A 20540-nucleotide genomic window follows, 5' to 3' on the forward strand; every position below is an offset into this window, starting at 1 on the left:
AGGGAGAGACTAACTGATTTCAAATATGGTGAGAATGCTGTACTTGTTCTTTTGGCACAGGGCCCGAGATAGGATCGGAAGTCAACAGTGTTCTTTTAAATGACAGAAGTAGAATGTATCCATATCACCAGGCTCTGGGGGAGGAAGGGGGGGCTTGAATTTTACCAGAAAGGAAGTGCTCCACTGCAGTAGCAATTCCTTACATAAGGATGAAGTATCGCATGTACCAATAGTTGTTTAAAAGGATGAAAAGGATTTCTATTAATGCATTTGTTTTCTTTCCCAACACAGGTGTAACTCATGCAATGGGAGGCAGAGGAGGCCTAAACAGAGGAAATACTAGTTAAATGATCTGTAAAGTAATTACAGCTGTGTATACAAAAGTGCCAGTTTGCCTGTGGTTGCTTTAGTGTAATGAAGCCAGAGCTTAAAGCAGCATTTTATACTTAGATTTGTGTGCACACATTTCAATGTCTTTATTAATAAAATTAGACAAAATGTCAACATTCAAACGGCATCTTTTTTTTAAAAATCCTCTGCTGTGCATCACTTGCTAGGACAGTTGTACCAGTCTTTGGATACAGTCTTTCCTGTGAGAGCGGTAACAGGTCTTGCTATTCTTTTGCCAACATCCAAACTGTAGTACCGATCTGAAATGAAGATATGTCAGAATTAAATTCCAGAAACTACATTTAGTACATGGAAAGAATCTTGAAGTTAAAGCCTTCCTTTTAATTTCATTTAGGCATGAATAACACATTTTTCATTCCACGTACATATATAGAGTTGAGAAGCTATAACAATGAATTTTTGCCCTCAACTTTATTTTTTTACATGTTCTTCTTTGTGTTTAGCTAAGTTTTACAGTACTGCTAGTAATTAAATCTGTCCCAAGAACAGGGAGTAGCGAAGAATGCTCTTATACTGCTAGAACACAGAAGTAGTCTTAAGAATTTGGAAATCAAACTAGAAGCAAAACAATCCTGCACTGACTACAAAAGTGGGAACTCTGTGGTCCCCAAGTGTGAATTGGCCTATGTTAAGGTTAGGAATGAGATCATACTGGCAGGGACTTATTTTAGCATCCTGTATTTGGATACGGCTAGTTCTTAGAGCTTTTTTTTCTGAATAATCCAGAAAATTCTGAGGAATGCTTTTACATGATCCTCGCTAGAGGGAAAGGATCTACCTAATCTAGAATCATGAACCATTTTGCTTTACAGGAAAAAATTATTTATGTCCCTCCCTTTTTTTGTCTCGTTAGAAACATAGTTCCATGGAAGCCAGTGAAAAAACTATCGATGTGTAGCGGTGCAAGGATTTCACTCTATCACTAATATAATATGTCAGGTTTTTTGACACTTCGTAAGCTTGAACTCTTATGGCAACGCATTCCACAACTTGGCTAGTTTGAATCATTGTACCTTGTTGCTGCTAGTTGCCCTGTAACTATTGATTTTTAATAGAAACATCTCTCGATTACAGGCAACATGTTAATTCTCAAGACTTTTTAGTAGTGCTTAAAATTAGTCTTGCAGAATCACAAGCAGTATCCTCAACACTTCGGAAATCTCAGAGATACATGGGCTTCTTTCTTCCCCATCCCTTAGTCTTTTGAAATATATAGTAACTTGCATTAGCTTTAACTTACTGTAAGAGAAGGCATAATAATCATAGCCATCTGGCTTATTGTAGTTGGGTAGTGATATAGTTGAATGAATTACTTTCGGGAGCCCTCTCCAGTAGGCAGTCATTTTGATTTCCTTACGCAAAACTCCTGCAAGCAAAAGAAAACTTAAGTTAGGAGGTGTTGCAGTGTGGCTGCTGTAAGCTATCATTTGCTTGTATAATCTACAGTGAGTGAGATCTATTGGATTAAAAAAAATTAAAAAGTTCTATATTTAAAAAAACAGAACAGAATGTTGTGTTTCAGAAACTACTAAGATAAAAATGATTGTATAAAAGAAACTTAATAAACATAAGTTACCAGATGGATATGGATTCATTCTGACAGTCTGAATAACAGTTGGCATTCTTACTGCACGTTGAAAGCGTCTCCTTACTACAAGTCTTGGGACATAAGCTGGGTATCTTATGGTAACCTGGGTTCTTCTTTGACACTTCTTGGCTGGTTCTTGTCTGTACACATACTGCTGCATATTGCCATCTAAAATAGACATTTGTTTCATTTGGTTAAAAAAACAAAACCCACCAAACAGCCAGCTAGATCAGATATGAAAATGTCATTGATATCCGTATCACATGCAGGAAATCAATAGCATCATTTTAATACATCTACAGCTGCTGCAGCCTTCAGCTTTTTATATCCATTCCTACATTTTGAGATAAAGCCTTGCTCTCTAAATCCAACATGTGCTTCTGGATGTAGCGATACCTCCTGCAGGCTCATTACAGTTACTGTAGTAAGTACAATTCCAGGGGAACTGCTTTTGCTGCCATCACTCCTATTTATCAAGGAGACGGTAAGACCATCATTTTAGGCTGCGTGAGAGGAAGGCTTGAGATCAGAAAAAGATTTGCATTTCCTTAACCTCTGCCTTTTAAATTCAGATAAGAATTCTTACGTTGGTAGTACATAATTCATGTAAGATAAGGAAATTACATTAATTTAAAATACGGAATAAGAAATAGGGATGGAGATTTCCATACATAGTTACAAACTAGTAAGATTAAAGCCTTCCCTTCTCTAACTTACTTGAGACTAAAACAGTTTTACCACCAGATAAAACTTATTTTAATGTTTGTCCACTAAGATGCTGGATTCTGTCCCTTACAGTCCTGTCCATTTTAAAATACACTTAAAGATCTGTAAGTACTAATACAAATTTTTAAAGCATCAGGCTATTTTTTGACCACCTAGCACATTCTGACATCACTTACGTTTCTGGTTTTGAAAGAAAGATGTCTTTCAGTCAAGAGAAATGGTGTTTTATTCCCGACTAATGCAATTGAAGCACCTGTTGATCATTTGTGAAGTTCTGAAATATGAGACATACCTTTTTTGATAAAATAAACAGATTCTGGTCTGTTGTTGTATCTTGCCACAGGGAGGGTTGCTACTATTTTCCCACTTAGCCCTGCAAATCCATTTGCAAGAGGTTTGGGATAGCCTTTATCCATAACACCGTTAGTGAAACGCCAGTATAGGGGACCCTAATGATTTAAGGAAAAAATGAGCTTTAGAGGAAATTCAGTCTTGGTAATGGAGCTTCAACAGAGACATGAAAAATAATCGTAACACTAGCATTTTGATAACTACATTGCAGAACTGACTGGAACCACTCCTACATCTGTTAAAAACAGGAAAAAAAAGTTACAACTTCACAAAATACCTTCTGCAGACTTTTAACACCACCTTTGAGTAGGAATAGAGCATCTTAGAAATGAACTGTCAAGAGTGGTTACTGAACAAAGTGGTTCGCTTTCTAAATCTCTAAATTTTTGTGGGTAGAAAAAGCTGCTTGAATTCCAGGACTGAGTGCTTAATTGGGAATTAACTGTATAATGTCATTAATGAGGTGTGTGCATTTCATTATCTTCTTTCAGGAAGGGAAATGCATTAGGAACTAATTTAGGCCATGTGTGGGTAAGGGAAAGACACGATAAAATACCCGTATTTTAAAGAGTTGGATTTTTTTAAAGTGTGGCTCATAGGTAAATACTACTCAATTATCAGTTATTCTGTCAATGCTTTGTCTCCTAGCCAATTACAGGGGAAAAAAAACACTGAATTGAGTTTTTTCCTGACAAGCACTACCTCAAGGCAGACGAGGGGCGGCTGGGAACTTCACCCACAGTTTCAAACCCACCACGCTGTTTGAAAACGCCGTTTGTTCTATAAAATGAGCAACGCAGCCCCAGAGCAACACAAGGCTCCTCTTCGGCGGGGCCGCGTTTCAAAACCTGCACCTTTTTTTTAAGCCGACCTGCCCCACACAGCCCCTCGGCTGCCTCCCGCGCCCGTCACGCTCACTCCCCGGAGCAGGGGGCTCCCCACCTTGATGAAGAAGGTCTTGCCATCGCAGTTGCACCTGGAGAAGACGGCGTCGATGGGGGACGGGATGCCCCAGCCGTCGCTGATCCGGCGAGGGCTGGTTGTCGGAGGGCTCCTGCCGTTCAGCAGCCAGTAGTAGTGACCTGCGCGGTCGGAGGAGACAGGGTGAAACGCGTGTGGACCGACGGACAGACAGACGCAGGGAGAAAGGCACTGGAAACGAGGATCCCCCTCCCGTCTTTCCTCGCTCCTGCCCTCAGGACGCGGCTGAGGGGATAAGGCGGCTCCTGCCCGGGCGGTACCCCTGAGGCGCGGAGGGGCCGGGTGGGGGAGGCCGCTGGGCTCCGGTGTCGCTTTGTGCGGCCTCAGAGCGCTGAAGCGGGCGGGCCGGGCCGGGGCCGGGGCAGGTGAGGGCGACGGGGGGGGGGGGGGGGGAGGACGAGGAGGGGGGGGAGGACGAGGAGAGGGAGGAGGCGGGCCGGGGCCGACGCCGACCTACCTCGGAAGACGGCCAGGGTGCCGTTCGGCAGGGCCACCATGCCGTCCGCCGGCTTCCCGCTGCACAGGTCCTTCTCGTCCTTCGCTGCAAAACACAGTGGCTTGTGTTTGTTCAACATTTAACAGAAAGCGCGTTACCTCCCCTGCCCAACGCCAGTAGCACTGCGGCTGTTAAATGTGATCGCTTGTGTCGGGCCAGTGTTCAGGGCTCTCTGTCATTCAGGCCTCTGCCTCGCATTTGTCATGCAAAGGGTTTAATCACTCATTTGAGAGATATTCTTGGAAAGTTTGGCTCTCGTGTTTTGGTCCCAGGAGTGCAAGAGCAGCCATTTACCTGACTAGGTATGGATATCATCACTTATTGCTTACCTGAGTACCTGTAATTCAGAAAAAGACCTATAAATGTACTGTATGCGATGTTCCTCACTTAATTTCTTCATGCTCCGGGATGTTTACTTAATGTTTCTCCAAGCTGCTCTAGTGGGTTTCCCTCCCCCTCCTTATTTCTTAAAAAAAGCATTTACATTTACTTTCAGTTAAATATAAAGGAAGGTTGAATCTGTTTTGGACAAAAAATCCAAGTATTTTCCATCTAAAAAACTTTTTTTTTCCAAAATATATGTCAATATATGATTGAAAAATTGCCCAAGAACCTAGGGGCTATATCTGATTAAGGTAAACTGTGAGGAGATGAAAAATGTGGTGGCAAAAAGCACAGAGGAAAGAGAATACAAGGAAAAGACTTCTTGTCTGTCTTACGTGACATGTTTTGTTTGTGACTACAAAATGACAGGTTAGGTACCATGAGTAATGGTGGATATTCAGCCTGACTCCCTAGCAATGTTTTCATGGGACTTAGAAATGTATCTTATTTGTCCTTGACTTTCTGTGTTTGCATCTTCCACAGTACTTACAGCAAACGTTTTTCGGCTGGACCAATCACTGAAACAAGATCATGCTCTAAACTACATGGAGAATTTCCGTAACAACACGACTGAAAACTGAGGTACCAGTATTCAAGATGTGGGCAGCTGTAGCACTGGTGTCATGGTTGACCACTGGGAGAGGAGTGCCACATTCTTCTGGCAACCAGATAGAAAGGTCTTGCATGTCCTTTACTCATGTGTTTTGTTGTGCTCTCTGGATGAGTTACTGGTGCTTTTGTACCTACTGGAATGCAATTACCTTCTGTTTCTCCAGTTAAAATTGGCAAGTCCGCAGTTTGTATAAAAGGCTTGTTGTTTATCTCAGGCTGTTCTCTTACTGGCAGAGTTTCAGGGTCGGATGGATAAGACTCATCTCTTGTGTCAGTAACCTCCTGGAAATGTATAGTTGGCTTGGATGTCCCTTTAGAAACAATAAACATTTCTTCTATCGTGTCTTTTTTATCTCTTGTAGCGGTCTCTTTGGTAACTGTAGTTTCCTCTCCCTTGTCAATACTAGGGGCCTTTTCAGTGGCATCTTCCATTTCTTTTTCAGGTGTGATGCTAGTTTCTTTGGTCATTACCTCTTTTTTATCAGTTGTCTCTACAACAACACAAGTAGTACTTGTGCTCTCTTTAGCTGCTGCTGTTACAGTCTGCTTAGTTTCCATAGTTGTGTCTCTTTTAGTTGTTGTCACAATCTCCCTGGGTTTAGGAGTTGAATCTGTTTTGGCAGTTGTTGCTAACACAGTGGGCTTGAGCATGGGAGTTGCAGCTGCTGTTGTTACAGTTGCTGTTCCCCCAGGGCTTTCTTCTTTTTTAGCTGTTACAGTCTCTTTTGGTATGGGAGTCTTGTCTTGTTTAGCTGGGGTTGCTTCTTTTTCTGCAGCCGTTGATGCAGTCTTTTTATCCGCAGTACTTGCTTCTGATTCAGCTGCTGTAGTGACAGCTTGCTTGGCTGTAGGAGTTGTGTTTGGAATATCGTCCTTACCTTTAGGAAAGTCATCAGGTTTAGCTGTTACCACCATAGTTACAGTAATTGTGTCTTTCCTACTTGTTAAAACATCTTTAAGCATAGTAGTTTTGTCTTTCTTGGGTGTTGTTATCTCTTTGTTCACTGTGGTTGTTTCTATTGTAGTTGTCAGCTCTTCAGTTACAGGAGTAGTAACAGTTTCAGCTGTTGTTTTGTCTTTTTTGTCAGTTACTGTTACAATCTCAGTAGCCCTAGCTGCAGTTATCGCTGTCCTTTGTACTGCTGTAGTCGTGTCTTTTGCAGTTGTGCTGGTTGCTACTTTGGGTGCAGGAGTTGTAATTTTCTTCTCTGCTGTTGTTTCTGAAACTGTTGTGTCTGCTTCAGGTATGGGTGTTTCTTTCCTGGTTGTTGTGACCGCCTCACTGCTTTGAGTGGTTGTGTCTTTTTTAGCAGTTGTTACTAATGCAGGGACAGTAGTTGTCAGTTCAATAGGTGTTGTTTTCTGTATGGCAGTGGTGTCAGCCTTAGTGGCTACAGGGGTAGTCCCTTTGACCTTAGGGGTGGTGGGAGAGTCTGCCTCCTCCACTTTAGGGGTGGTGGGAGAGTCTACCTTGGTTGTTGGTGCCTCAGGGGTTGTCTCTTCAGCTTTGGGGGTGGTGGGAGAATCTGCCTTGGTCGTTGGTACCTCTGTGACTTCAGGGGTTGTCTCTTCAGCCTTGGGGGTAGTGGGAGAGTCTGCCTTGGTCGTTGGTGCCTCTGTGGCCTCTGGGGTTGTGTCTTCAGCTTTGGGGGTGGTGGGAGAGTCTACCTTGGTCATTGGTGCCACAGGGGTTGTCTCTTCAGCTTTGGGGGTGGTGGGAGAGTCTACCTTGGTTGTTGGTGCCTCAGGGGTTGTCTCTTCAGCTTTGGGGGTGGTGGGAGAGTCTGCCTTGGTCATTGGTGCCACAGGGGTTGTCTCTTCAGCTTTGGGGGTGGTGGGAGAGTCTGCCTTGGTCGTTGGTGCCTCTGTGACTTCAGGGGTTGTCTCTTCAGCCTTGGGGGTGGTGGGAGAGTCTGCCTTGGTTGTTGGTGCCTCTGTGACTTCAGGGGTTGTCTCTTCAGCTTCCGGGGTGGTGGGAGAATCTGCCTTGGTCATTGGTGCCTCTGGGGCTGTCTCTTCAGCTTTGGGGGTGGTGGGAGAGTCTGCCTTGGTCGTTGGTGCCTCTGTGACTTCAGGGGTTGTCTCTTCAGCCTTGGGGGTGGTGGGAGAGTCTGCCTTGGTCATTGGTGCCACAGGGGTTGTGTCTTCAGGTTTGGGGGTGGTGGGAGAGTCTGCCTTGGTTGTTGGTGCCTCAGGGGTTGTCTCTTCAGATTTGGAAGTGGTGGGAGAGTCTGCCTTGGTCGTTGGTGCCTCTGTGACTTCAGGGGTTGTCTCTTCAGCTTCCAGGGTGGTGGGAGAATCTGCCTTGGTCATTGGTGCCTCTGTGGCCTCTGGGGCTGTCTCTTCAGCCTTGGGGGTGGTGGGAGAGTCTGCCTTGGTCGTTGGTGCCTCTGTGACTTCAGGGGTTGTCTCTTCAGCTTTGGGGGTAGTGGGAGAGTCTGCCCTGGTCATTGGTGCCTCTGTGGCCTCAGGGGTTGTGTCTTCAGGTTTGGGGGTGGTGGGAGAGTCTGCCTTGGTCGTTGGTGCCTCTGTGGCCTCAGGGGTTGTGTCTTCAGCTTTGGGGGTGGTGGGAGAGTCTGCCTTGGTTGTTGGTGCCTCTGTGACTTCAGGGGTTGTGTCTTCAGCTTTGGGGGTGGTAGGAGAATCTGCCCTGGTCATTGGTGCCTCTGTGGCCTCTGGGGTTGTGTCTTCAGCTTTGGGGGTGGTGGGAGAGTCTGCCTTGGTCGTTGGTGCCTCAGGGGTTGTGTCTTCAGCTTTGGGGGTGGTGGGAGAGTCTGCCTTGGTCGTTGGTGCCTCTGTGGCCTCAGGGGTTGTCTCTTCAGCTTTGGGGGTGGTGGGAGAGTCTGCCTTGGTCGTTGGTGCCTCTGGGGTTGTGTCTTCAGCTTTGGGGGTGGTAGGAGAATCTGCCCTGGTCATTGGTGCCTCTGTGGCCTCTGGGGTTGTGTCTTCAGGTTTGGGAGTGGTGGGAGAGTCTGCCTTGGTTGTTGGTGCCTCAGGGGTTGTCTCTTCAGCTTTCGGGGTGGTGGGAGAGTCTGCCTTGGTCATTGGTGCCTCTGTGGCTGCAGGGGTTGTCTCTTCTGCTTTGGGGGTGGTGGGAGAGTCTGCCTTGGTCGTTGGTGCCTCTGTGGGCACAGCAGTTTTCTCTTCATCTTCTGGGGGGCTGGTGTGAGAGTCTGCCTCAGTCATTGCTTCTTCTGTGACTTCAGGGGTCGGCTCATCAGCTTTGGGGGTGGTAGGAGAGTCTGCCTTGGTTGTTGGTGCCTCTGTGGCTTCAGGGGTTGACTCTTCAGGTGTGGGGGTGGTGGAAGAATCTGCCTCGGTTATTGGTTCCTCTGTGGCCTCAGGGGTCATATCTTCTACTTTAGGGGTGGTGGGAGGGTCTGCCTTGGTTGTTGGTGCTTCTGTGGCTGCAGGGGTTGTGTCTTCAGCTTTGGGGGTAGTAGGATAGTCTGCCTTGGTCGTTTGTGCCACTGTTGTCACAGGGGTATCTTTCTGAGCCGTGGTGGTCTCTTTGGTAGTTGTTGCTTTTGTGGTAGTACTTGTAGTAGGTGGTAAACTGGGTTTTGGAGTAGATGTAGTTGCTTTGATAGGTGTGGTTGTATCAGGGTGTTTTGTGGTTGGAGCAGGACTGGTCACTTTGTTTTCCAGTCCACTGCCAGTATCTATGAGAACAAATATATATTAAGTTAAGACATTGGAATTGCAGTGCATGCACTTATTGCACATTAATTTATTATATCAAGTAGAAATACTTGTTTATCTTTTGACTAGCAATAGTTGTTTTTATTGTCTTTGCTCTAAAAGCTTTCTGTGTAAAATTGCACTTAATTAGCTTTAAAGTGGTTGAAACATTTATTTAAACTGGCAAAAAAAAAAAAAAGGATACGTGGAAACCTAAGTTAAATTGATAAATGCCAGTTTATGGACTTAGGTAACTGTCCAAAGATAAATAATTTAGAAGAGCCAAACTAACCTGGACTGGGTTAAACGTGAATTCATTTTGTCTGCATGGGACTTTGCAGCAGCTTAGCTAAGTTTTAAGTAATCCTTTTGGCTAACCTGTCGCAACTCCAAGTACAGCATGGCAGTTTTTAGTTTAGTGTTTGTAGGTGAGGCCACCTGGTGTTTCCGTCCTTTTTCATGGAAAGGGAACCACGCTATAAAATATAGTCCTTCTAATGGGACACTTCCCTTCTCAGTCTGTTCTTTTATTTGTTCCTCTGGCCTTAGTAAAAACATAGCCTGCACTATCACCTGGACTTGAAGGAGAGAGTTAGGGAAACAGGAGGAAAACAAACTTTCAGAGTACAGACACCTGACTGCATCTCCTACTGTATCTTTATAACTTGGGTGTTTTTCCTCTTTGTGATTTACAGCTTTAAGACTCTCTTTACTTGTGTATGTAGTTACACTGACTTAAGTACAATTGTTAGTATAGCTATATTCAGCAAAAACTAACAGTAAATGTTTCTGCATTTTAATCTTTCACTAAGTGTCATCTCTGTGATGTTTTGCTGTTTAGTTCTGTTTTCACATAGGGTTTTTTTCTATGATTCCTGCTGTGTTGCTGTCTACCATTACAACTGAATTGGCATTTGTTTCTTGAAAACCTGAAAAAACTAAAAGTGCAGCATCATGTGGTTTGGGGCCATGTTGTTCAGCTTTTGAACAAATCTAAAAAGATCTGAGCTGTTGCTGATGGTCACAGCCTGATGACTGTTAGCAGCACTGATGCAGCATCTCTCCCAGCAGACTGGAAGAAGTTATAATACTGCAGTGTGAGAAATAATCCCTGTGTAAATGTATTGTAGAAACAGTGCAGTATGAGCAGAGTGTTACAGAATAGGCTTTCCTCCCCCCCCAATGTGTCTGAAATACTGTAAGCCAAAGTGGGATCCTGTTAATGGTTATTTGAATTTCCTTAATATTGTTTCATTTGACCCGCTGTATTAATTTTTGTAATAGGAACTTGCCACAGCAGAAAGCTAAGTACTCAAAATAAAAATTAAAAAATGTAGGGATTAAAATATTGGCCAAAGTTGACTTTTAGTCTCATTTCATACTTGTTACTTCAGGTTTCAAGTTCAAACTGATCTCCCAAGTTATCACTTCAAATGCTGGAACAGAATATCAAAGAACATAGGAAAGCAACATATTTTCCATTCAGAAAAAATAAATTATATGCATTTTCTGAAGCTGCATGAGGCCTGACTTGATTAAAGCTAGAGAAACCTGCTAGGAGACTTTCCTGCCCTGGGCCTGCCAATTCATCACTGTCCCAAAATACAACACCCTTCCTGTTCCAGCCATGGACTTGGTCCAAAACTGACAACGGTGTGTAACATATTTTTGGAAGATGTGTGTGAAAATCCAATAGAGACGCAGGAAACATCACCACACTCCAACATCTGTGTTAAGTGAACTCTCCAAAGTCAGTATCCTGAGGTCTAGGTGAGGTAATTAGTTTATAAACTGAGTGGTTCCAAGCTTGGTAACTGTCTGGTAATGTCTTGCATCGGCTTTCTATTTCCAGAGCAGGAAAATGGTCTTTAATGTTCCTTCAGGTAACACCCATCCTGTTTCATTCATATGCTTGCCTACCTTCCATAACTTCATGGGGCTGTGTTACTTCCTCTGGCTTCTTCTCCTCATTTTTGGATGACCTTTTAGATGTTGACTTGTTTGCTGGAGGAGTCTTAGGTGATGGCGTTTCTCTGTGTGCTGAAATAAATAAAATAGTCTGTTAATGGGAGCGTTTTTCTTTATAGGTGCTTGGTGTCAACTGTATAAGAAGAAAGTGATTACAAAATTTCAGTGACCAGTTCCTATATAAATCTAAGTTTCTCCCTATCTATAGGATTCTTTAAAGTATTATTCAGGGGAAAAAGAGGAAAAATACCCTTTGGATCCCGAAGTGCTTAATCACAGACAGGAGAAATGTTTTTCCTGGAAGTTTGAGGTGAGGCATTCTTTGGTAATGTGAATTTTGAGGTGGGAAAAAGATGAATTCTGAGTGGAGCTCTACATTCTGAAAACCTGTCTAATTTTTTTTTGTCAGCTTCTTTTTTTGACTACAGATGTCTTGGGACTTACTCACTGTAGTGTATCTCTGAGAGCTACCATATTAGCCAAGCATTTACTTTGATAATCCCCTGAAGATTTAGTTATATTGTAGTTCTTCAGACGTGATAATTCTGCACATAAGCGGTCATTTCAGAGAGAACACCTTAAAAACAATAGTTTCCTTGAAAGAGACAGAAGCTACAAAGTAGGTATGGACCAAAGAAACAACGCAAGGTCTAAGTATTAAGTTAACTTCTAGTAGGCTGAGTTTTAGGAGAAACTGAAGGTTTGTGTTCAGATTTTCCAACTCTAAAGATTGCATGGAATTTCACTTGCATCCAGTAAGAGCCAGAAAATATTTTTTAATTCATTGTGGGGTCAAATTGTACAATTGGAAGTGAGACCCTCTCTTCCCACTAGCATAGCCTTGTAGAAGGATATTGTTAGTTGTGAAAAAAGCATGATGGAGCTTAGGGTACCTGCGGAATCTTTTAGATCCAACTAAGGGAGTTGGTAACTGCCATAGGTATGTATAATGAGCTTTTCACAAAAGGAGTAGTGGTTTTGTCTCATAAGGTGATGACCATGGTATCAAAGGATTTACTTTCATAGCAAGCTAGTACTCAAAGCAAATAAGGTTGGGTGGTGGACTATATCCTGAAGCTTTTATTGAGAAAGAGAGAGAAATTGTAATTGTTGCATAAAAACACTTTGGAAGCTGAATCAGCTTTCAGAGGAGTCAGTAGTGGCAGGAGGGGGAATGTTTAACCAGTCCTTAACTGTGTATGCATGTGTATTCTGGGGGTATAGGGCTTCTGGAGGATAGGAAAGATAAAAATGATCTCTAGATATAAATTGTAAACTTAGCTTCACTGTACAGAATAAAGTGTTCAGAAGATGCAGAAACAGCAAAATTAAAGTTCACTGCATGGCCTTAAGTTATTGCATTATTCCAAAAGGTTTGACAGGTTTCTCAGTTACTCACACATAGCAAAAGTATCAAAATACTGAGTACAGTTGTAGGCTGGGTTTCGGGGATTTTTTGTTGGGGTTTTTGACAAAAATTAATAGCAAAGCTAAGTAACTAAAATACTAGAAGAAACTCTCTAAGATTAGGAGCAGTTGGTTAACTTTTCATTATATTTGAACTGAAGAACAGGTGAAAGAGCTAACTATAGTTTGTGGGCGTTCATGCGTGTTAAGCTCCAGCAGTAAGAGGGAGGAGTTAAGCAACCTCAAAGGCAGCAAATTCACCTAAAGACTCTTGGAAGACATTTATCCTCTTCTAGACATCCAGTCAAAAAATGCTGAATACAGAGTCTATTTCTGTATAAATTACTCTACAGCTGAGTAGCAAAACCAAGCCGCTATACCAGCACTTGGGGACTGGGAGTGCTTAGTAATGTGAACCAAATGATGAGCCGTAACTCATCTTGTTTGTTAAACTGCATGCTTTGGAAATTGGCTGCCTTGGAGGTAGTCTGGTCTGTGAATGCAGCAACCCAATGCCAAGCCATATTTGCCAAGTGTGTTCACAGACATGAATTTAGGTCCGTAAGTAGCAAAAAGTTTAAGGACATGATGAAATGAAACATACTCTGGTGTTTTCTAGACTAGAACTTAATTGCTGGTGTCGTTAAAGCTACATGAAGGTGAAACTGCTCCTCCTCCAGATCTGTGTCTTAGTGCTCAACTAACAAAAACCCATCAGGTTCTGCAGTGAAGGACAGAATAAACAAAAGTAACTGTGGGTCAGAGTAATCCTTCCCTGAACTGAATTTGCAGCCTAAAGGTTAAACGTGCATTAAAATTCCTCTTGCTGCAGTGTGAATGTGTAACTGCTTCTAACCAGGCAAATCCTACAGTTCCTCCCTCTTGCCCCAGAGGACGGGTTTCTGTGTTGGGCTGCTCTTCCCATTTTGGATTCGAGGTGGGGAGGATCTAGGGGATCTCTTTATATATTTTGCCAGTGACTACAGTAACTCAAAGCAAGTGGTCTGGAGGTTCAAGTAGTGCTATCCCAATGCAGGGTATAGGTATTCTCCACTTTTGGATGGGTGGGGAATTTAAGGGAGTTGGACCTTCCCCCATTATTACTTTTTTTGTAAGGTGAACTAGACTTTTTACTGCAACGTGTCATTCATTTCCCCCAGCTTCTGTCCTTGCATTGTATTATTGATGTAACTTAAGCAGCATGAGTGGAAGTGCACGTGCGAAACCTGGCCTTAACATGTATTATTCTGGGTGACGGTTCTGATAGTAAATTAGAGTATGGCTAGTGCCAAAAGAGGCTAATGCAAAATAAAACTTTACCCTTGGAATTCGTAACTTGGTGATGGCTTCCAGTATATCTACCTTTATGCATCCATAAAGTAGTCATGCTTGAGAAAATGGCCGATTTATTTTTAAAATTAGGTATTGTTATTTTTGTTTTGTTTGTTGTTCAGTAGCTAACTTCTTGTGTCCTAAGAAGCCTGCACAGTTAATGTTTTATGGTAATGCAAAGCATCTATATTTAAATACATCTAGGGAAAATACAGTGATAAAGAAATTTCTTACCCTCTTTACAGTGTTTCGTGTAGTCTGGGCAACATTTGCCGTATCTTTCACAGTCTGCATCACAGTCGCACTCTCTTCCTCTTTCAAAGGCTTCAAAGCAACGTCCTCTGCAGGAGACTGCTGCATAAGGCAGAACAAGAGAGTTAGTATTTTTGGCTAGCTCACATTTAATGCTGGGACCTTTCTACAGTGAAGTTGATTTGCTTAAGCTGATGTAAAGAACAGCTTCATAAAATCAGGTGGTTATTCTGGTCTGATCCAGAGCTTGTTTGTGTAACTGTGGGTTTTGGATCAGGCCGTACAACCAGAACTGCACTTTGCCATTGCAGTATATTGAGACCACTTAGAACTTATAGTGGGATAAAATGTGACCTCAGAGATCACTTTAGCTAGGTCCCGCCATTGAAGGCTTCCATTTCCCTAATCAAATAGCAGTTATCTCAAGAATAGTGTTTAAATTCTGGGTTGGGTTTTCAAAAAGATATTCATCAGGGTACCACTTTGCATCAAGAATGATGTGTCTACCATAAGCATTTCTAAAAAATAATTTGCAGAAATAGGTCATGACCAAGTGTACCTGGTGTCTCTGGGCAAATACTGCAACTTAATTGTGTGAATGAGTTAATGAAGGTACACAGAGTGACTATTCTTGAAAAGTTATCCTAGTCTATTTAATACAGTTCTTAAATGATTAGTACTAAAGGAGTATCGACCATGTTTTGACACGATTAATAACCACATGCTTTTAATATTTCATTATTGATTAACTTCTGAGAACTTCAGTCACTACAGTACTTCTGTTTCATATCAAATAATGACCAAATTGTTTTGGAAAGTGTGCACAGCTATTACAGACTTCAGCAAAACATGCTTGCTGTATTTTTTGAGGACAAAATTTGACCCTAAATTTTACATTGCATTAAATTTACATTACATTAATGTTAATAAATATTAGATTGTAAGTAGTACCTTTAATAGGTACTAAGTTAACTTAAATTGAAGTGATTATGTTAGACCTGAAGTGGATATTTTTTGAGGATGCTTAGCATCTCACAGAATTGAGCCAACAATTAACTATCACTTGGTATTTCCAGAATTTACCATATGCTCTGTTATTCTTGTCCTGTATCTTTTCTGTACATAAGTCTCTATTGAAGTCATTGTCTTTGTGGCACGCAGGGCATAAAATCATATTTTACAATTAAATCACTATCTAGCAAAATTGGGATTACTGTATAGGCAGATTCTGAATGCCTTTTGACCAGTGTAAATGTGGAGTGAGTCTGTTGATGCCAGTGGATTCATCCCACATGCATAGGTGAGAATTGTTTTTATTTTATGATGTTAGGGCAGTTTTTATTCATAAACTATGTCTGGCATTTCTCTGATTTAGTCAGCATCGATCACACACTAACTGGGCAACGGTCCTTAGTCAGACTGCCTGCATCCTTTAAGGATGGTGCCTACTGTGCTTGCCTGAATTCAGTGATTCAGGGTAGAACAGGGAAAGCTTCCTCCAGCCTTAAACTTTTTATTAAATGTTATGTAGATGCCAGAATGACTTTAGAATCTGGCCCACAATAAATAAATAGCCCACATAATTAAAATGCCTCAGTATGTACTTTCAGTTATGAAAAGTGCTGATATCCCCTCACAAATCAAAATCAGAATGGGGAAGACTGAAGTGTGAATTTCCAGTGTGCATGTCAGAATTAGCATTTTAGGGAGCACTGCGTCTGCATTTTGAACAACACTCGGCCTGTGTTGTTGAATCTGAGTCTTATCTTACACCTGTAACCTTACTAGAACTACAGTGTAGTACAACAGCTGCAGTTATCTAAATCACTGATACTTTTGACATTGGTGATTCGTAAGAAATTTTTTTAACTCTCAGTAAACCAGTTTCAAACACCTGTATTTATTTACACTATACAGTTTTACGTATAAATAAAGCATATAAAATAATACTCATCCCACCATCTTTTCCATCAAACTCTGGACGTGGTTCTAATCCAGAGTCAATTTATATCCATGGAAGGACACCCTCTGACTTTGGATTAGACCCTACAGCCTCCACACTTCTTAAATTTGAGTTGGAATGTCCCAGAATTTCTTCCTGGAAAACCCTGAATTTGCTTTTACCGATTTTTTGTATAAGAGAAACAGATATAGTACAAATGCACTAAGGAGAAGAAAACAAGCAGTAAGTAAACTGTTTCCCCCTTCTTGCCCTGCTCTGCTCTTCTGAAAAGCAAAATCCTTTTCTTGGTGATAACCTGTGGATACACAATTTTCTCTGAATGGGGTGCAAGAGGTTATCACTGAGTTTTTGAGGGGGAGAACAATACATGTATGAGAGGAGAACAAGGACACAGTGAACTAAAAAGACATTTAAGCATGCCGAGAACAGACACTGGTGTGGTAGGGAATTGGAGCAAACGGGAGGGAAAGTCTTGCCGATAGGAACTGGCTGTGTTGGGGAACTTACCCACTGTGCAGACTTTCTTGAAGTCAGGGCAGCACTCCATGTAGTGTTGACAGTTAAAATCACAGTGGCAGTCATGCTCTCTAGAATACCCTTCCCCACATCTCCCTGTACAGCTTGATAAATCTAAAATCACACAACACTGGTGTAAACATTGCCAAACCGAAATGGTACGTAAGGAAATGCTGAACAGCAAAGTAGTAAGATTTATCTTTTTTTTTTCTACAGAATGCCATTTCTTCACTCAGTTTTGCAGAAACTGTGGGCCCAGTGCAACCTCTCCTGAATGCATGTGGATCAGAGGTTTGCTCTGAGCCAGCCTGAGGACTGGCAGCAGCATGCTCAGGTTAGAGCCTAACTTATCCTGTTTCTCCTGAAGATTAATGAATCTCTGAGAACTGGTTCAGTAATATGGCCACACCAGTTCTGGCATCCAAACTAGCCCATGCAGATTTATCTTAAGTAGTATATCAGCCAGGTACTATATTGTTTTGCAGACTTATTCGCCATCTTAATTCACCCTATGTATGGTTATAGATGTGCGCCCACACTGCTGTACCTGAAAGACTCATTTTACTTCTTGTAATGTTCTACATAATGAATCAAATAAAACCAGTTTAGCTTGCAAACTAATGAGCACTGTCATGATAAATACAGGTCCCTGAAGCCATTTTTATTGACAGTTTTCAAAATCTGCCTGCCCTCTACATATTTTTTTTTCCCTGAGGTCAGAGAGGAATTTGGTATCAACTCTGAGGTTAGGAACAGTTGGGATCTAGTCCTGCAATCTTCTGTAAAGTACTTTCTGTTTGTTAATTAGGAGATTACTTATTAGCAGAGTAACATAAAAGCTCATCACACAATGGCTTTACTGCTAGACTGCTGTAGTGTTGGAAAATGCTAGATAACAATAAATGGTGCAGGTTACAGGTGGTAAGCAAAACGTCAGGAGGTCTGCTTTCAAACTGCACACATTCAAGCTTGGCAGTGGTGTGTTACCTTCTACTGCCAGATCAGATATTCACCCCACAATAACTCCCCTTCCTACATGAAATCTCTACTAACATAACACGCTAACAGCTTCTTCTGGAAGTGAAACATGCAGGACCACAAGTGAAGCACCCCTAAATACAAACAAAGAAGCTGAACAATCAGCAAGCTAAAACAGAGTTAAGATAATCAGCTGAAACATTGAGGAACAACAAGAAAATAACAAGAAATAACATATAACACAAAACAACACCAAAGACAACTTCAAACAGCACATACTCCATGTGTGTGTACGAAGGAAGACTATGGGATAACAAATAATTATATATATTGTGATTTTGAGCAGTTAGGTATAATGTTTGTTAACACTTCTTTACAAATAATGAAGCGGGACTAGGGAATAAATGAAGTTAATAGACTTGAGTTAATGGGCTCTTAACAGGGGAGTTGAAAAGAGAAGCTAGGCATCTTTCTTTATGGATATGTGCCCAATATATTGCACCCTTCTTCCCTTATGGGAAGAAAATATAGATAAGTCCAAAAAGTAACACCTTTTCATTTGTTGATTTGTTTTAAGTTTATGACTTGTAAGTTATGAAGCTACTTCTAAGGAAAATGCCTAAATGGTTCTAGTTACTATTGGCAACAGTTTTGATTTTTGCTGAAAATAGCGGGAAGGCTCCCATCAACTACAGAGGGTGCAGTGTCAGACTGCTCTGCCCTGCAGGTCCGATCTGACCTCTGCTGTGCCCTGATGAGCTGCTCAGATATGCAAATATTATGTCTTCTACTATCAAGTAGTAATAAATTATTTTCTACCAGCAAGTAATACACAATGTTATCACCATAACAACTTGATAGCTATTTGAGAACTGTGACAGCACAGGACTTGCCAGGCTGCAAGTTCTTCTGTTTGTTCATAATGGTGCTACTTGAGTTAGAAATCAATTACAGAGCTTTGAGAGTAAATAAAAATCTGTAGTATTAGACAAATAATTGCCAAAATTGGCCTTGTTTGTGGTAATAAGTGCATTTAATGGCAAAGCACTTAGCACAGTGTAGACATTCCTTTCCCTGAGCCTATTGTATTTAAATATTTCTAACCAAATTATGTGGATATTGTAATTTTAGATTCTTCCTTGAATCATACTGCAAATCACTTGGGCTAAATATGTCAGTCTGAGGGCAACAGGATCTGTACAGAAAAAGAAGCAGGTTCATACACATTTTGCATGATATTCATATTTACATGTTATTCCTCCAAAAAAGAGGACCATGCTGTGCCAAAATATATTTATGAAAATATTCAGTGATGGTAAAACTGAATCATAATGCCTGTCTGAATAAATATAAAGTTCTAGAACTTAGTATTTTTATGAAGATGCATTTGAAGCATTCTTAGTATTTGTCAGATAACCTAGACACCCTCCCCTCAACTTTGTATGTTACAGTACCTTCAGAAGACACTTCTTGAATCAAAGACAGTGAAAGGATCACCAGGGATACACAAACTATGTTCCATATGATCATTACTTTCAGGTACGACATCATCCCTAAAAAGAAATAATCTCACATCATTACATGCAATTCAATTAATCAGTTCATAATTTTAAAAAAATTGCAGTGCATATCTTTATACATAATACTAGTTTAATAACAACATAAAATAATACTAAAATTATTCAAGTACAAATTGTTAAATTAGAATTACTCCATAAATCCTTTCTTGGTTATTAGTTGATTAACTGTTAAATTTTGTAGTAAGACTAGGAAAATACATTATTAACAAATAACGGAAGTAATTTTTTGCAGAATTCTGTTATGTGAAAACTACAGTCAGAGTCTTCTCCTTTTAACATGGATGCACTTCATTACAACAGTTTCTAAGGTTATAATACTGACAAATGTAAATGTAAAGTAAAAAAAAATACTGTTAAAACATTAGTTATTAAGCAACATAATTTTATAAACCATAATCTATCATTGAAATATTAGTGTTTCAATATGTCAAATAGAAATGTCGGATAAAAGTAAATCTTCTTTCAAAAGGAAAACTTGTCTGTTTTTTCTGTTCCAGTTCATCATTTTCCTTTTGAAGAAGAGCACTTTGATCAAAATGCTCAGAGTAGAGATAGGTATTACACTTACCTAACAAAGAAGATGTCTGCTCTCAGTGATGTTTCAGATGCCTTATATATTGCTTTGTAACTATGCTGAGGTTAACTAATTAGCTTGTTAAACAAAACCACCAATGACAGCTTATGACAGCAAACTTTCCACATGAGTTGGAACATGTCCCAGATGACTAGACTAACACAACATCTGGAAAACACTCCCATTAAGAAAAATGATTACAGAAAAAACTAAACAGGGACTTACTAGTCAAAACACATTTTGATTACTGAGTGAAATGAACAAATTGTCCTGAATGCATCTGGAAGGCATTAGATATATTGCATAGCAATAAAAAATCATTATAGGCAAATGCTGAGTATATTTTCTTTCCTGTCAAATGTAGCTTAGGTGACAGTAGCCTAAAATTATGCAGTATTATCTGCTACTGATAGTGTATCTTCTCCAAAAAGTTTTGAGATCTAATTCGTGCAGTCATAAGTAATTCGTCAGTTCTGCACTAAATATATAGTACTTTTCCCTGAACTGAATGGAAATTTTGGCAAGGTATTGGCTAGAATTTATCTGGCAAAGAATTTAGCTGAATCTCAAATTTATTAAATATAATATATGTAAAGCATCAAAAATGAATGAGAGAGACTTAAATTGTTTCAAAGGTCTTTGTGTTTATTGGTTCCAGATTTGGGGTACTGGAAATGGTTATTTGCAACTGTCTCTCAGAGCTAAAGGAGGTTTCGGTCAAAACTTTTAATGGTCCTGAC

The 20540-nt window shown here is 40.9% G+C and overlaps 3 protein-coding genes across 5 annotated transcripts in view; 1 reads left to right on the top strand and 2 right to left on the bottom strand.

Moving 5' to 3' along the window:
• Positions 1 to 2005, top strand: part of TPR (translocated promoter region, nuclear basket protein) — a 49032-nt gene extending 47027 nt beyond the window's left edge. For all 3 annotated transcript variants that reach the window (XM_076339554.1, XM_076339556.1, XM_076339555.1), the window contains exon 51: positions 292 to 2005. In XM_076339554.1, coding sequence (XP_076195669.1) covers positions 292 to 347 — 56 coding nt within the window. In that variant the 3' untranslated portion in view covers positions 348 to 2005. The remainder of the gene's footprint in view (positions 1 to 291) is intronic.
• Positions 452 to 7553, bottom strand: PRG4 (proteoglycan 4). The gene is made up of 7 exons (XM_076339557.1): positions 5699 to 7553; positions 4515 to 4598; positions 4019 to 4158; positions 3018 to 3174; positions 1988 to 2167; positions 1652 to 1777; positions 452 to 650 (listed from the first exon to the last, which is right to left on the bottom strand). Exons 1-7 carry the CDS (start codon positions 7542 to 7544, stop codon positions 547 to 549), a joined length of 2637 nt encoding a protein of 878 aa, XP_076195672.1. The 5' UTR covers positions 7545 to 7553; the 3' UTR covers positions 452 to 546.
• LOC143160306 (uncharacterized) lies at positions 7545 to 19842 on the bottom strand (the record flags this gene model as incomplete). The annotated part of the gene is made up of 5 exons (XM_076338032.1): positions 19795 to 19842; positions 19101 to 19199; positions 14172 to 14291; positions 11151 to 11270; positions 7545 to 9211 (listed from the first exon to the last, which is right to left on the bottom strand). Coding segments are annotated over exons 2-5 (2004 nt in total), but the record flags the coding sequence as incomplete, so codon positions are not given.
• Positions 19843 to 20540: the final 698 nt, after the last annotated feature.

This window comes from Aptenodytes patagonicus, chromosome 5, assembly GCF_965638725.1.
Source record: "Aptenodytes patagonicus chromosome 5, bAptPat1.pri.cur, whole genome shotgun sequence".
NCBI lineage: Eukaryota > Metazoa > Chordata > Aves > Sphenisciformes > Spheniscidae > Aptenodytes > Aptenodytes patagonicus.